The sequence below is a fragment of the Ostrinia nubilalis genome, chromosome 7 (assembly GCF_963855985.1).
Source record: "Ostrinia nubilalis chromosome 7, ilOstNubi1.1, whole genome shotgun sequence".
In the NCBI taxonomy this organism is placed as follows: Eukaryota; Metazoa; Arthropoda; class Insecta; order Lepidoptera; family Crambidae; genus Ostrinia; species Ostrinia nubilalis.
In genome coordinates this window covers 10807002-10824008 of record NC_087094.1, presented here as the reverse complement: position 1 = coordinate 10824008, position 17007 = coordinate 10807002, and the positions used below count along the sequence as shown (strand labels likewise).

Here is a 17007-nt window from a genome sequence, read left to right as displayed (position 1 = left end):
GAACAAAAAATTCTAACAATCACAAAGCTGATCCATTATGTTGCCCGCGGGCAGTGTCACCTTGCCCTCAATTACATGCTTAGACCGCGACAAAGATACAAATACACAAGGATGGAGACGAAGGAATGAATTTACGATCTATAAACAATTTTATAAGGGGAAACTTATGATACGAACCCAAATGCCTGTTAAAAAACTGAGATTCGAACATTACTTATTTTCGTAATCATCGTATACCTGGGACGTCCGTTCCTAGGCCTCATTAGGACTGATTAGGACACCATGGTGGCTGGCACCACCGCGCACCGTTCGTATGTAAAGACAGTGTGTTTCTGTTCGAACTTCTGATACTTTACTCACTCTTAAACAATATACCTATTCTTTGTTCAATTCCATTGATTCCATCGACAAAAAAAAATACAAATTGGAAGAAGTTATTGGTTAGAACAAAAAAGATACATTTTCAGACATTTTGTTGGTAGCGCGATAGGTTGCGCCACCATTGTATGTACCCTAATGAGATACGGCCCTCGCTCGGAGTACCACCTACCTCCAGACTACCATATAACTAGGACACGGTAATAATATCATACTCTTAGAAATAACACCCGCTACGTCAGCGTGACGTCATATCGTTCGATCCTGTTGTCTCTGTCTTAGAGAGGGAAGGCACGAGAAACCGGCCGCCCCGCGCACCGCGACATTTTTGCTAGAGCGCTTGGCTGTGACGGACGTTCCCTCGGTTCAGGGACTGTGATATTTGTGACCTAGATCATTATTTCTGGCATAGGCATATTTCTTTGTTACATTAATTTGATTTGTGGAATTATTGGTTTCGGTTATTTATTAAATCTATATTTGCTGGTGCCGTACATTACTTTTAAAAAAGCACTCTCACCTCTGATCCTTAAGATCAGAAGTGGGATTGACCACGCGTTCTAACCGTTTTTGCCATCTATTTTTGCCTTAGTTTGTGATTATCAGTGCAGTGTTAAAAGTTAAGATGACCAGGCGTTCGTCTAGATTAAAAAAAAGAACGTGATTATTCTCGTAAACAGTGTCGTGATAAAAGTTAGTTAAACGTCGGGTTTGTTCGAATATCGAATGCCGCCGTTAAATGAACGTGTGCATCGATTGAGTATTGAGTATCGAGGTAGGTCACCTAGGCGATGTGTACGCACTCCGCGTCGTAGTCCTATTGGGAATCGTGAATATTCACGTAGCCCTCATAGTGATTTTTGTAGGCGCTGTGACAGTTCGTACGGCCGCCGCCATAGCTCGCGCGACGATGTGTTTGGGAAATTTTTGTCGCGAATTGACTCGTTTGAGGGTGTGGTGGATTGCAACCGTCAGTGACACCGTCCAATATTTTTCTGGAGCTTGTTTGTGATGGAATTGTTACGTGTCTCATTTGCGGCAGTATGGGCCATAAAAAGGGTGGCGCTGCCCATAGGAAACTAAATACGGAGAGTGCGGTCCTACAGCGCGACGCGACTGCGAAACCGTCACCGTCGACACCGGATGATGGGAAGAGTAATAAATAGGCTTGTGTAGTACATGTACTATGTACTAATAGGAAGCAATTTCTTTAGTTCACTTTAGTACAGCCGATCACGAATAAATAGGTGTGAACGAGACGTTAAATTGGTGACAAGCGCGCGCGTGCGAGATGGATCCGGCTCTGTGAGTGTGTTGCGAGTATTTTGCGACATTGTACTTAAAGGTGATAGTAATAAAGACGTTTTTCGTCCGATCTGATTAAAAAAATCGGTGTACGAAAATGAACTAACTACATTTGACCAATTGTACTAGTTCGGAGCGATCCGTCACAGATCCGTTCAGTGTCCGAGTAAGAACAAGCCTAATAATAAATATTGCACGTTTTGTATTGGTCTTGTCGATTCTCGCTTTCAAAAGCAGCGTTGGGGGATTCGAGTGGAAGGCGGTCTTCAAGTGTGTTTTTGCTTAGAGTCGAATCCCAGCTCAGTGGCATAATACCCGCAATATTAGTGTAAAAAGTACCCGTTAATATTTTGATTGACAACGGGTCGGACATTTCGTTAATGTCCTAATCAGTTTTGAAGCGTTTTAATTTTATTTTTATAATTCTTTCTTTCTTATTTTAATAGAATCCCGACTTATCGTGTGATGCGAGGAATCGGAAGTCAGGAGGTCGAATCAACTTCGTACCTACGTGACGACTTTTCAAAATCTTGTAAGCAACGCGATGGTTCTTGTAGTTTTCGTGATGGATCACAAGACCATGTCTTGGTGAAAATTTTGGTTTGACCAAACAAAATAATTATGTAGTGGGTAACCTCCCCACGTCTTCGTCAGTAGTAGGTACTACCGTCGACTCCAAATCAAATCAAATCATTTATTGCATTACATGTGTGGTTTGACAATATCGCGCCCTGACCCTGAGTGTCGTGCGCTGCCTTTGCTGGATTTCGAGAGGTGCATTCCTGTGGATGCGGTGGCCCCGGGGGCGTGGACTGCAGGAGCAGCAACTACCAGGAAGGACGTAGTGAACAGGAATATTGGTGCTTTGTCTGGTTTGCTACAAACAAGGTCCTGTAACTTTTGTCTTTCTTTTCTTATCTACCCTTGTATACTCACGGACATTGCCCGCGGGTGGCGTGACCGGAGGGAGCGGCGAGCGTTCGGCGAACGAACGAGCAATGTTCGGTTCGCGAGGGGACATCGAAGAAGACGATCCTGACGAATATGTGCATAATTTTTAATATTTGATGTGCAGAGGAAGGCCGAGCGTGTGTTTTGAAGTAAACGACGTGCTGCCCATACAAGTTTGAACGGGCGCTGGCGCATCACCACTATGACTTGGAGTTGCTGGCTGGGTCCTGCATCGAAAAACCCAGGAGGCCGCCGAGCACATGGGCTCGTGGCGCGGCGAGTGGACTCCAGGGGCTTGCGGAGCATTCTTGGAGGATGGCGAATCTTCACTTGACATGCAAATACGGCCTCTGTCAGTTTCTGGCTTTGTCCAGGCAGACGCTGACTGGTTTTTAATACCTGAAGCGTAGTGTTGACTTTGACATGCAAATACGGCCTCTGTCAGTTTCTGGCTTTGTCCAGGCAGACGCTGACTGGTTTTTAATACCTGAAGCGTAGTGTTGACTTTGACATGCAAATACGGCCTCTGTCAGTTTCTGGCTTTGTCCAGGCAGACGATGACTGGTTTTTAATACCTGAAGCGTAGTGTTGACTTTGACATGCAAATACGGCCTCTGTCAGTTTCTGGCTTTGTCCAGGCAGACGCTTACTGGTTTTTAATACCTGAAGCGTAGTGTTGACTTTGACATGCAAATACGGCCTCTGTCAGTTTCTGGCTTTGTCCAGGCAGACGCTGACTGGTTTTTAATACCTGAAGCGTAGTGTTGACTTTGACAAGCAAATACGGCCTCTGTCAGTTTCTGGTTTTGTCCAGGCAGACGTTGATGGTTTTTAATACCTGATGCGTAGTGTTGATCTTGACATGCAAATACGGCCTCTGTCAGTTTCTGGCTCTGTCCAGGCAGACGTTGATGGTTTTTAATACCTGATGCGTAGTGTTGATTTTGACATGCAAATACGGCCTCTGTCAGTTTCTGGCTCTGTCCAGGCAGACGTTGATGGTTTTTAATACCTGATGCCTAGTGTTGATTTTGACATGCAAATACGGCCTCTGTCAGTTTCTGGCTCTGTCCAGGCAGACGTTGATGGTTTTTAATACCAGATGCGTAGTTTTGATTTTGACATGCAAAGACGGCCTCTGTCAGTTTCTGGCTCTGTCCAGGCAGACGCCGCGGGTTTTTAATACCCAAGGTGTAGTGTTGGCATGCAAATATGGCCTCTGCTGACGGCGACGGGTTAGTAAGCACATTATGCAAACTTTGGGCCTCTTTTGTGCTTACTGTTCTAACTAATCTACGGATAATAGCATTCCGGAGCTATTATTCGTAGGACTAGTAATTTTCTTTCACTAATTGTTTTTATTTTATTATTCACTATCTGAGTTTAGTTAATTTGAACGTCAGTTTGGGTCTCTTATCGCAATCACATGAGTGCACGCATGGGATTGTGCTAAAAGGCTGTGATCTTTCTAACATTTGTGAATTTTAACTTCAAGAAACGACGGTTTCACTTTGGTTCCTTGTAACTGTCATACATTGAACATACACCACTGACATTCCAGATGATTACCATGGAACCGACTAACATTTGTGAATTTTAACTTCAAGAAACGACGGTTTCACTTTGGTTCCTTGTAACTGTCATACATTGAACATATACCACTGACATTCCAGATGATAACTATGGAACCGAACATGGATGAACCAACCTGGTGAGGGTCAGCCTCAAGCTGCACCTCAGGGCTCCGAGCATCAGCTTCCTGCGGACCAGGGCTGCGATGACCAGCCTTTGGCGGGTCCGAGCTGCGCAGATCAGTTTTCAAACGTCGGGGAGGTTATGCTGCGCGCGGAAGAAGCCGTGGCTGATGGGGAGCAGGCAGCGGTCGAGGACGCCGCACGATCAGGAACGGCCGTCTTAGAAATAACACCCGCTACGTCAGCGTGACGTCATATCGTTCGATCCTGTTGTCTCTGTCTTAGAGAGGGAAGGCACGAGAAACCGGCCGCCCCGCGCACCGCGACATTTTTGCTAGAGCGCTTGGCTGTGACGGACGTTCCCTCGGTTCAGGGACTGTGATATTTGTGACCTAGATCATTATTTCTGGCATAGGCATATTTCTTTGTTACATTAATTTGATTTGTGGAATTATTGGTTTCGGTTATTTATTAAATCTATATTTGCTGGTGCCGTACATTACTTTTAAAAAAGCACTCTCACCTCTGATCCTTAAGAATACAGTATTGTAACTTCATATAAACCGACGAAACGCGAGCTTTCTTTCGAAATTCAAATCTCGGTATGCGCTCGACATGCAAAAGTCGGGGGTGTCGCGAATGTGCCACAGTAATAAACGGACGATGTGTTGTTTTTAGACAGTAAGTGTTTTTTTATAAAAATGATTACTATAGTACCTATTTATACAGGGTGTTAGGTAAATGGGTTTATAAGCCGACACTAGCCCATATTATTAAATAAATATGTTTAACATTTATGCATGTAAATGGTATGGTGAAGTCAGTGATCTCATTTTTATTTTTTTTTTATTTTCATACAAAATAAAATTTATAAAATTAGATTTTTATGAAAATTAAAATTATTAAAATGATGATACCAATTTTCCGACTACACCATACCATTTATATGCACATGTTAACATGTGCTAGTGTCCGCTTATAAACCCATTTACCTAACACCCTGTATAAATCAAGCATTTTGTACGCCTCAGTCGAGGCGCATATATTTTACGGTCGCAAATTTATAAAATTTGTTACTAAATCTTAACACAAATATATTTTTTTAATTAAATCTACTAATGACAAGACAACATGCATTTTTATCCTATTTCAGTCACGAAGTATTTTGTTTGTCAAAATAAAATAAAAATTACAATCACAAAATACATTCACAAAACTAGATAGAAATTCTAAATAGGCAGATGTAATGAAAATAGGGTCTGCAGGTGGGCAGCCCTATCGCATGATGTCATACGGTGACGTACCGCGGGGCTGTTGACATTTATTTCAAAAATATGGTCAAGTTGGAATACTGTATAGATAGTATTACCGTGACTAGGATGTAGGTATTTTAATGTAGATATAAGTGGGGTTTTTAAAAAAATAACAATAAATTAATATTTTAGGCTAAATGATAATTCTTTAATTCAAATTCGTCCTCGGCAATTACATCAATTGAATCTTTATTAGTTTTGTAAGAGTTCTTCCATATTTCATAAAAACAAACTGTAGCTTGAAATCTGTAGCAGACAAGAAGCGGCACCGAAACATGCGTGATCAGTGTCCAAGCCCAAACTCCATAGAATTCCATCTGGAAAAAATAATATGATTTGGTAATGAATCGAGAAATCTCGACATAATATTTTAAGAATTTATTATCTACAAGATGAATGCGCTTTCATGCGCGATATGTAGCGGGAGGGCGGCGGTGGCACGGCCCCCCTCAGAATGGTCTTTTGCCCCCCGGCCCCCAGGATGTTGGGCTACTGATTTGAAGATCATAGTTGATAGTGCTAACTCATGAGCTATGATACTAATCGCACCCCCGTGACATAGCATCAGGGGACAGGCCCCTTAAAAATAAGCCTGCGCCGCACAGTGGTCCCGATTTAATAAAACATGGACATTGATGCTAGAGGCACGAAATTTTTTTTGATGGTTACTGTTATGATAACTAATAAGGCAAAAAAATATTACAATCCTACGACGTCTATTTCGCAGTAAAAAAAAATATATACATATTTTTTGTATGGAAGAAATTACGTTTCTGTCAATTTTTCGAAATTCTTTAACGATGTCAAGATGCCGATCACACATGTTATAAAACAAGTGATTCTGAGTATTTCATGCGAAGATACTTGTCACTTATCTCTGCGTACTTTTGAGTTATCGAGGGTTGAAAAATCGATTTTTTTATATTAAATATTTCCACGAAAAATTGCCAGAATTACAATATGGTGTATAAGGGACACTTTTGATGACACATAACAACGACTCGAACTCGCGCGCGCTCGTATGCATCAACTTTTACTGAAATAAAAAAAAATTAAGGGAAATACTAAATACAAAGTTGTATGTATAGGTCCGCTGGTCGTCAAAAAGTAGCTTATACGAGAGGTTGCCCAATTTACAATATGTCCATCATTGATAACTCACACAAATATCGTCTCTCTCTGAAGGATAACAAGTTTTTTTTGTTTCCAGAAGCTCTTGATAGGATGGAAGCCCATAAATACTCTCTGAAGCGAGAATGAATCTCAAATTGCGATATTGCCATTTTGACAAATTACATGATGTAACTAGCGCTAACGTTTATCTTCAGGTAGACACAGTTTTAAGTTAAAAGATTGTCTACTATTTCACACTGTTCTTCGTTTTGGAACAGTTCTTTGATTATAGGTAGTCGCTAATTTCGTTTTGTTAGACTCTTTCAGTTTAGCATATAAAGCGTAAACTAATTCCTCCTCAGAATGATCTAAAAGTGTTAGAGAGCGCCTCTTCTTCTGCAGAAGAAGAATTTTGCATAAATCTTCAAAAGGTCTATGCAAAATTCTTCTTCTGCAGGGTCTTCAAGGGACTAATAGTCGATGGTTGCACATCTACTTCCGCAGTCTCATCAACTGGAGCGTCTTCCTCAGTATTAACGTTGTCTATGCGTTGTGTTAACTCGGTAAAAAACATATTTTTACAATTCGGCCAGACAATTTCAGAGTATAGCCAATGCGAATTCTGGTGCAAAAATGTCTTTTGGGCTCTACTGGAAGCAGACCATATCTTCTTTGATATATTTCTTGTAAAATTACGACTTAATGATTTGATAATTACTCAAATCTTCGGAAGACAATTCAATGCCAATACGTTCGTCATTTTAGTCTGAAATGGTCTGGCCGAAATGTAAAAATTAGATTTAAAAAATGTTCTTTTATCGAGTTAACACAACGCATAGACAACGTTAACACCGAGGAAGACGCTCCAGTTGATGAGACTGCGGAAGTAGATGTGCAACCATCGACTTCTGTTATAAATAAAAAACCTTTTGAAGATTTATGCAAAATTCTTCTTCTGCAGAAGAAGAGGCGCTCTCTAACACTTTTAGATCATTCTGAGGAGGAATTAGTTTACGCTTTATGTGCTAAACCGAAAGAGTCTAACAAAACGAAATTAGCGACTACCTATAATCAAAGAACTGTTCCAAAACGAAAAACAGTGTGAAATAGTAGACAATCTTTTAACTTAAAACTGTGTCTACCTGAAGATAAACGTTAGCGCTAGTTACATCATGTAATTTGTCAAAATGGCAATATCGCAAATTGAGATTCATTCTCACTTCAGAGAGTATTTATGAGCTTCCATCCTATCAAAAGCTTCTGGAAACAAAAAAAACTTGTTATCCTTCAGAGAGAGATGATATTTGTGTGAGTTATCAATGATGGACATATTGTAAATTGGGCAACCTCTCGTATAAGCTACTTTTTGACGGCCAGCGGACCTATACATACAATGTTGTATTAAGTATTTCCCTTAATTTTTTATTTTATTTTATTAAAAGCTGATGCATACGAGCGCGCGCGAGTGTGAGTCGTTGTTATGTGTCATCAAAGGTGTCCCTTATACACCATATTGTAATTTTGGCAATTTTTCGTGGAAATATTTAATATAAAAAAATCGATTTTTCAACCCTCGATAACTCAAAAGTACGCAGAGATAAGTGACAAGTATCTTCGCATGAAATACTCAGAATCACTTGTTTTATAACATGTGTGATCGGCATTTTGACATCGTTTAAGAATTTCGAAAAATTTACAGAAACGTAATTTCTTCCATACAAAAAATATCTACATATTTTTTTTTACTACGAAATAGACGTCGTAGGATTGTAATATTTTTTTGCCTTACTAGTTATCATAGCAGTAACCATCAAAAAAAATTTCGTGCTTCTAGCATCAATGTCCATGTTTTATTAAATCGGGACCACCGTGCGCCGGCCTGGAAAAAGAACTCTAGATACGCCAGTGTGCGCTTTTATACGTACTTGCAGCGGATGAAATTCAGCTCTAGCGTTTTTGACTCGATTTAAGAGCCACAGCGCGAAGTTGCCCACTAAGAGGAAGGTAACGAGCTGCCGGCCCGGGCGCCGGCCGCCCGGCGCGCCGGCGCAGCGCCGCGACCACGCGTCCAACACCAGGAGAGTCTGGCAAGAGCTTTGCACTAATGCGCAGAGAGGCGATAGTATTCTGAAACGGAAAGATAGCAATTAAGTTAATTGGAGATATAATAAACAGATAATTTGTACGTAAAACTTTTTAAGAAGGCTAATGTGACAGGCTAGGTGGGAAATTTAAATGGTGAAAAGGCATACCTTCCAAGTATCTATGTTACTATTACACTACCTAATATTTGGCAAAAGCACCCTCCTGTCTGAACCGCTACTCTATCGCAAGCCGGCAACCGGCTTTACCGGAGTTATACTACGGCCTCACAGAAAACCGGCGTGAAGCAGCGCTTGCGATGTGTTTCGCCTAGTGAGTGAGGGTACCGAAGCCTAATCGGAGGAAATGGGAGTAAAAGGTTGGCAGCGCACTTGTGACTTCACTGATGTTCCGGGTGTACATGGGCGGTGGCAATTGATTACCATCAGGTGATCGTTATCATCAGCCAGGTATCTCGTCTGCCATATCACATAAAAAAGCTATTGGCTTTTTACAACGGGTTTAGTACCGTGTAGCTCGCCGCCCCTCCGGGTACCGCTGTATAAGGAACCCGGCGCCGATGATCTGGAACAGGTAGTAGAGGTAGACGCCGCACTGCGTGACGAGCAGCAGCGCGTGCTCCAGCGGCAGCGCGGCCACCGCGCGGCGCGCCGGCAGCGTCCGCATGCGCTGGATGCACGCGCCCGACCCCGCCGTCATCAGCACGAAGAGAATCGTTTCCCAGACGTTCACCTGAGTGGAGTTGTTTAATTTGAATTATGACGAAAAAAAAACCATCCGAATTTAGAGCCCCACTTACCCTAGTCTGGGAAATTAGATTTTGTGAGTTGTAATTAATAAATGGTAATTTTAGTAGAATTTACCTGTGTAGGCAAGTAGGTACATCAAAAACAGAACAATATTATGAAACGAGTTTCAATTTATCAATTGAAATAAAAAGCCTTAAGAGAAATTGGATCGTGTGATATCAATCTGTTGGCATAAGGGGTCCTCGTATCTATTTTTCATTCCTACCAGAAACCTGCCTTGTACCTACCCTACACCCTAGTGTCAAGATATTGCATCAAAGACAAATAGGAACTAAGCCATCACTAGAATTATATCAAAAGAAAATAATAACAGATAAGTAAACCTATTTATGAACTTAGTATGTTTTATAGACTTTACGGTCATAATGATTAGACCACAAACTGAAAAAGCAAATCAGTAACCTGTAGCAACGCCAGCTCAACGTGCTTCTGATTCTGGAACAGCCCATTGAACAGCATGAGGCTGACTATGGTCCCCGCCAGGACCGCCACGCCCATGAAGAGGCCCTTGTGTGCGCTCCCGCAGTCCACGGAGAAATGGTTGTTGGATTTAATCCGCGCGCAGCACCGTCGCGATTCTATGCCAAACGTTTGAGGACTGCTGTTAGATTTCTTGGTGAATTTCTGTGTACAAACATTAACTCTCAAACATCTAGTTATTGTTATGTTTAAACGATTTTGAATTTTTGCTAAAGTCAGTTTAAATGATTACTTGTAAAAGAACAGATAGTCGTAAGCGCATTAGACTAAACGTTTTTTGGTTACTTAATAGGTAGTTTTATTAAAATACGAACTTACCGATCCTGGTACAGTGCAGATGTCATTCCATATCACAGCAATGATGATGGAACACAAGAGACTGTACTCCACTCCACACGGCCGTAAGTAAGGGTTCACGCTTCGGATCAGCGGAGTGATCATGTCTGAAACATCACATGTCCAGTTTCGCATGGTTGTTTCGTTCGATGTGATATTAGCTAAGCTGAGGTGTTCAATGAAGGTTGCGTTGTCAACTTCGTCCATTATTATGGTCTGTGCTGGTCCACTGATGTTAGCATATCGCAGAAGAGCAGGTCGATCGTAAGCAACTGCGACTATGTCGTCTCTAGTCTCTTGTATAACCACATTGAGCCATTCGCAAACATTCGTGGCGATCAAATGCATCAATCCAAATCTATCAAGGACCACTCCTCGCATTGGATCTAAAATCTAAAACGGGTTTAAATATTTTAAAATATAGGTAAATCACAAACCTATTGTTTCACGCTGTGGAGATGGGCTTCTATATCCGACCTTTCATGTTTTATGTAGTTAGTGTATCTGTTACGGTCAAAGTGATAAATGTGAAAATTATGAATAATCGCCGGTTATTATGAATAATTACCGAATGATTTGGTAAATGTGATTAATATGAGGTCATTTATGTGTGTATAAAACTAAATAGGCGGCTTAGGGGTGGCCCAAGGGCCACCCCCGCCGCACCTTAACCTATTTTTCACTTTAAATCAAAACATTATGTTATAGGCATCATGGAAAACTAATATTATGCAAGAAACACTCCAAACTCATTATGCCAATTTATATTAATATATGATATCAAAACGTTCAAAAGTTTGGCTGTACACGAGCACGTACACAAGATGTTGTTCTCTTTTATGAAATTTGTTAGTACTGAGCTTGAATTATTAAATAATCACTGTTAAATGTGATTCATTTATCACTTTTACCGCGACTGTCGGTAATTATTCATAATAACCGGTTATTATTAATAATTTTCAATTTATCACATTAACCGTAACATATCATTGTTTCATAGGAATATTCTATGACCATGGGGATGCATATGGGCCGATACTTGTTGGTATTATCACAGAATAATAATAAGTAGGTACTTACTACGTATTGTCTAAGTCGCGACATAGTCTTATATTTACTTTATAAAAGATTTGCTAATAAGTAAATAAACACGCGCAGTAAACAAATAAACGAGCGTGATAATTCCATTAGATCTCAAGAATGCGTCTGGGTATGTTACACATTTTATTTGAGTATCTTTCGATATTTGTTTTTTTAATCTAATGTAAGTGGTAGCATTTTTTTAGATCTTACTATGTTAAGACACATGATTTGTAGCAAAGCCAGCAAATATTAAGTTTACAAGATAAAGATGCATAGTAACGTCAAGTGAAATAATCATTAAAACCTATGGAATACGGCACATGCTACCTATTGATTTCATTGCGATTTGGTTAAAGTTAGCAAGATTTAAAGATGTTTTTCAGCCATTGTGATTTTGTTAGTTTTTACCGATATTATGAATAATATTTGTGACGTCGTTCCCGAGAAGTAAGGTTTATAAACTCAATTGACTTGCCGCCAAACGGTTTACCGCATTTTCGAGCGGGGGGAATTCAATCAGGCGCGCTTCCGAGTTTGCTACCTTGGAGTCGGAGCCAAGAGACAAAAAGAAAAAAAAATCCGAATCCTATAAATATCTAAGCAAATACCGTTGAAAAACATAATTTAATTCATAGGTATTTGCTTTAAGGCTTTATAAAGTAGGTACGTAAGTACCAGTATCCTACATTCACATTCTATTGAAATGCATCTTCAGACAAACGATAATAAGTTTTCGATAGCCAGACGGTCGCGTCGCAATATTTTCCAAGTTTCAAATCACGTGATTTCGGTGAAAGAAAATCAGTGCTACGAGAAATTTCGTAGGTTTTGTCGTAGCAATTTGTCGTAGGGGTAACTTACATCTGTGTATGAGAAAATGAAGACAGTTTGCGCGACCATGTACAGAATCCTCAGGGCTGGTTTGACAGCTACGATGAGCAATTGGCAGTCCCCCGACAAGTCAAAGTACCCTCCGAACTGGAGGCACGAGTAGATGATGGAGCCCACGCTGAATCCCGCCACGCCCATGTGCAGGTAAAAACTGCCATAGCGTGTGCGTTTCACGTTATCTTCAATTATTAACGTTTCATTAATAGACAATAATAAAAATTATAACTTTAAAAAGTGGCCAACAAATTAGTCAAGGGAAAACATACCTTTTTTCAAATCTTTTTTCGCTATTCTCAGATGGTAGAATGTATAAGCTAAGAAAGCCATGCTGATAATGTATAAATACATGGTGAAGATCTGAAAAAGAGCGTTGCATGGTTAATGGCTATTTTACCTCGTTATCCCCAATGGTTAGTCCATTTGGGATAACGAGGTAAAATATAATAATTATGTTTTAACTGAAGACAAAAAGAAAATTGGTACTTACGTCTGACGTAATATTGGTATAGAGCTCATTTTGAATGGTGCTCGTTACAGGCAGTGCAACTCCTAAAACTATTAATAGTTTAGCGTAAAACGCTGACAGTACCACGGTCATTGATTCACTGAAACAGGGTGAAATATGATCACAATTAACAGCTTTAAAATATGAAAACCATTAGTTTAATTTCTAGTAACAATGAGTTTTGCTGATTTAACGTTAATAAATTGGATTGAATACAGTAGATTAATTAGTCGAATTTGGTGACAATGGAATAATAAAAGCATTAAAAATGGTTTTTCGATGGTAGAGATTTTACAGCTAGGAATAGAATAGGTATGTAATATATTGTTGATTTTTGTTGACTGTTTTTGTATACTGTGTTTCAGTTGTTGCATAATCTTCAGACACCAAGACCACAACTATTAGGTATGACAGGAAAAAAAATCGTCAAGATATACCTACCTATAGAAAACAATAACAGTTACTACCCGTTCGCGCTAAGTTTGCCGGTCTGTGGAATGCGCGTCCCCTCCCCCAACCGCGATTAAACGCAATTAGTTAGTGATTAAACGCAATTAAGTGTCTTATTTTACGCAAATACACAATTTTTATCAATATTAATAAATAAAAAATATATTCAATATAGTTTGCTATAGTTATAGACGCTTTCCTTCGAGTGACGTCATATCGCCAGCGGCAAACTTATCGCGAACGGATAGGATTTGCAAAAGAAATAGAGGAGAGAGAGGGACAGAGAGGAAGAGAAAGGGAGAGAAAGGGAGAGAGGGGAAGAGAAAGAGAAAGGGAGAGAGAAGGAGTGAGAGGGGGATAAGGGTTGGAAGGGAGAGAGGATTGGGATGATAGAGGGGGAGGGAGATAGAGAGTGAGGGAGAGAGAGGGAGATAGGGAGAGAGTGAGGGAGATATGGAGAGAGTGAGGTTTTGTTCCTTACTCGCCGTGTGACAGAGGCCGCTTGGGTTTCGGCGCGGGCGCCGCGATGTTGTCGGTGCTGGAGCTATTGCTGGCCGGCGGCACGACGCTCAGCCGCGGCAGCGAGTGCGGCGGGTGCGGGTGTTCTCTATAAATAACAGTAAAACAACTGTTGTTAAAAAATATACAAGAAAACTTTTTACCACGTTTTCTAAAAAAGTCATTTTAAACATTTTTTAATTCCTAATTTACCTACTGGTTATGCAATTAATGTTCAACTTGGCAGTAGATTTAAATCTATAGGACAGATTTGATTAAAATAAATTGAATTATTGACAGAACCTTCTTTTTTCGTTAAAGAAACTTAATAAATAACCAATAAAATATGGTCTATGTATGGTTCTTATTATAATTACATATTATTCGAAGACAATGGTTACCAATTCATTTTAAATATATTAACGAAGACGTTATCAGTTACTTCCTAATAAAGCACAATGTAGTACCTACAACAAAATGTTTCTTCGTTAACGGCGTTATAAATGAATCGCTAAAAGTGAATTTTAGGCGAGCGGATTTATTCATGGGTAAACGGGTGTCGATAATGTTACGTCGGAGTTGTTTTGTTTGCAGCGCTTATAGACTAATAGTGCGATTTAATGAAGCGTCTGCGCGACTCACCTTTCATCCTCAGGCACTGCAAGCAGCGGTTCCGATCGCTCCCGCCTCTCTTTTGCCGCATTCATATTAGATTTCTCTTTATTTTTCATCACCGATCCACCGTTCGAAAATAATCCTTGAAATACTCATCGGCGCTTTAAACTGGCCAGTATTAAACCGATAATTTGTTTTTTAAATATGTACAAAAAATAACCGCTGTAGTCAATACTTGAGCAGCGCGTTCTAGACTGTAGCCATACGTCTCGAATGTGTTAGCGGGTACAGTGAGTAATACATGTGTGTTAATAATTAGTGGTGGTACGCGACATATTAATACTAATAGGCCGTATTATATGTTACAGATTTGATTTGAGTACACAATAATGCCTTTGCCTTTAACTGAACTTCCACTTTAAACGTCTTAAATGCATGTCATGCATGCATACGTGCCATGGTAAGCAGTTATGTTGCCGGTTGCAATAATGGAAAATTTGAATTACATAACTTATCGATGACTATCAATTTTTTATCAGATGGAAGAAGATTTAATCTGTTCAATAAAGCTCCTGTTCTCGGTGCCTATACCTGATATACCTAGTCAGCACGTGTCGTACGTGATGTGACTGCTGACTTAGTGACGTGATGGAAATGACTAGTTATGACATCACGATGAGGCTTATGTTATTTGTAAAAGTGTTGTGAAATAGTTATTTCGAAATTATGACAAGCATTTCAACCTGATATATTCCATTGAAATACATATGTGGTGCTTTTTCAATTGTTTTAGGCAAGTATTCAACCTGAAAGAGTTTTTTCAAGCAAGTGCGTTTTTCTTATTTTTTGATACGCAAGAAACAGATTGCAACAATTCATTTAGGTGCTGCATATTTATTGCTGAGCTGTAGGAGACCGAGATGTTGTCCTCACGGGTAATTAGCGGCGCGGTGTCACTTTCAGACGCCCCCACTAACGAGCCACATGCGCCCCCTTTTCGCCCCAGCTCTAGCCTTGCATACACCCCACTTCTTATCTCTTAGCATACGATTAATTAGATGTCGAAGCGATGCTTTGGTTGGCACTCTAATTTTTAAACCTTTTTAATTTTAAAGCCAGAGTTTGATCTCGGCTAATCTTAATCTATGGAATTAGTTTTTTTACAAAACATAGAAAATGAAGTAATAGTAGATACCCAATAAATCTATTTTTATTTGAGATTGAAATAAAAAGAGCATCCTGGATACCTCAACTGGTTCAGTATGCCTTGGTCCAAAAGAGAATTAAAAATACCATAGTTACTCACCTGTTATGTCTAATTTTGCGTTCCAAACTAGTGCTAGTTTGCCGATGCGGGTGATAGTGGTGGAGGCCATGTTCATAGTGTTCCGTGTTCGCGGGGTGTCTGCTTCTTTGTTCGCCATGCCTAGATTAATATTATTAGTTAGAGTAAATCAACTCCGACAGAATAGTCTTTTTATTCATTGTAAAATGGATTATAAAATGTTCTGTAAAATCGCTCCTATTCATATCACCTTAATGTTATTTTATGTTACCAGCTGAAATTTCCATGTTATAATAGTCCTAGCATGTAAAACTTTCTATGTTAGCCCACAAATGTCGAGGAATCACTGACACTGAAAATATAGTATTTTTTACTAGTTTCGGTGTCAGGGTTCACCCCTTGTTAGATCCAAATGTTTAATTGAATAAATTTATTTATTATTATTTATTATTATTATTGTAAAGGTTGCATTTTAACCTAGTCCAAAAATTTTCCAAATTAAAGCCATACTAAGGTTTGGTTGCACCATCTTACTTTAACTTTGACAAACGTCAGAAATTTGTCTAACTCCATACAAAAACCACCGGTTATCGTCATAATTACTGTCAAAGTAAGATGGTGCAACCCACCCTAAGAATGTCATTATCATTGTGGAATCCTAAAATAGACGTTGTTGCCACCAGTGTGAGATTCAACCACTTTGAACTGATTAAACGGTTTTTTTTTTGCGTATAACTAGTGTTTTTTTTAGTTTTGTGTGACTCAGGGCTTAGGTACTGTGCATGCTGTTTGTTAGATATAGGAATGCTAACTGAATTTCTAAGTAAGTAATTTTAATTAATCCTCGGCATCGGCTACTCGACTGTTGTAGATTTTTAATTTCAAACAGACACATGTTATCAGGAAGAAAATGTAGCATCTTCAGTCGCTCTTTAAGAAGCAGACTTCAGATTTGGTCATCACCAGCGTATCAATGACACAAATAACAATAGAGATCGATGATTAATAGGTGATCATTCTTGTATCTACTCACCATTCGACTTCTTCCTCGATAACGTCTTCCATTGTTCGTTTCGGCACATTAAATGGCAGATTAAGCAAATTATCTTGTAGTCACTTGACTCGAGTTTTTTTTATCGATCTTTTCGGTTATTCGCTGCATCTTTCATCTGTATCGGGCTGCGTAGGAGCCGAGATA

At 39.7% G+C, this 17007-nt stretch overlaps 1 protein-coding gene across 2 annotated transcripts; it reads right to left on the bottom strand.

Annotated features, from left to right (window-relative positions):
- Window positions 1-5748: 5748 nt before the first annotated feature.
- Window positions 5749-16987, bottom strand: LOC135073302 (proton channel OtopLc-like). 2 transcript variants are annotated; one of them, XM_063967422.1, is made up of 11 exons: window positions 16843-16987; window positions 15831-15950; window positions 13893-14018; window positions 12944-13061; window positions 12723-12813; window positions 12427-12635; window positions 10465-10875; window positions 10069-10290; window positions 9366-9589; window positions 8680-8881; window positions 5749-5958 (listed from the first exon to the last, which is right to left on the bottom strand). In XM_063967422.1, the coding sequence occupies exons 1-11, from the start codon at window positions 16872-16874 to the stop codon at window positions 5770-5772; spliced, it is 1944 nt and encodes a 647-aa protein (XP_063823492.1). In that variant the 5' UTR covers window positions 16875-16987; the 3' UTR covers window positions 5749-5769. The 2 variants fall into 2 exon arrangements, with proteins under 2 accessions (XP_063823492.1, XP_063823493.1); XM_063967423.1 differs by lacking the exons at window positions 15831-15950; window positions 16843-16987 and adding an exon at window positions 14552-14783.
- Between the last annotated feature and the right edge of the window lie 20 nt (window positions 16988-17007).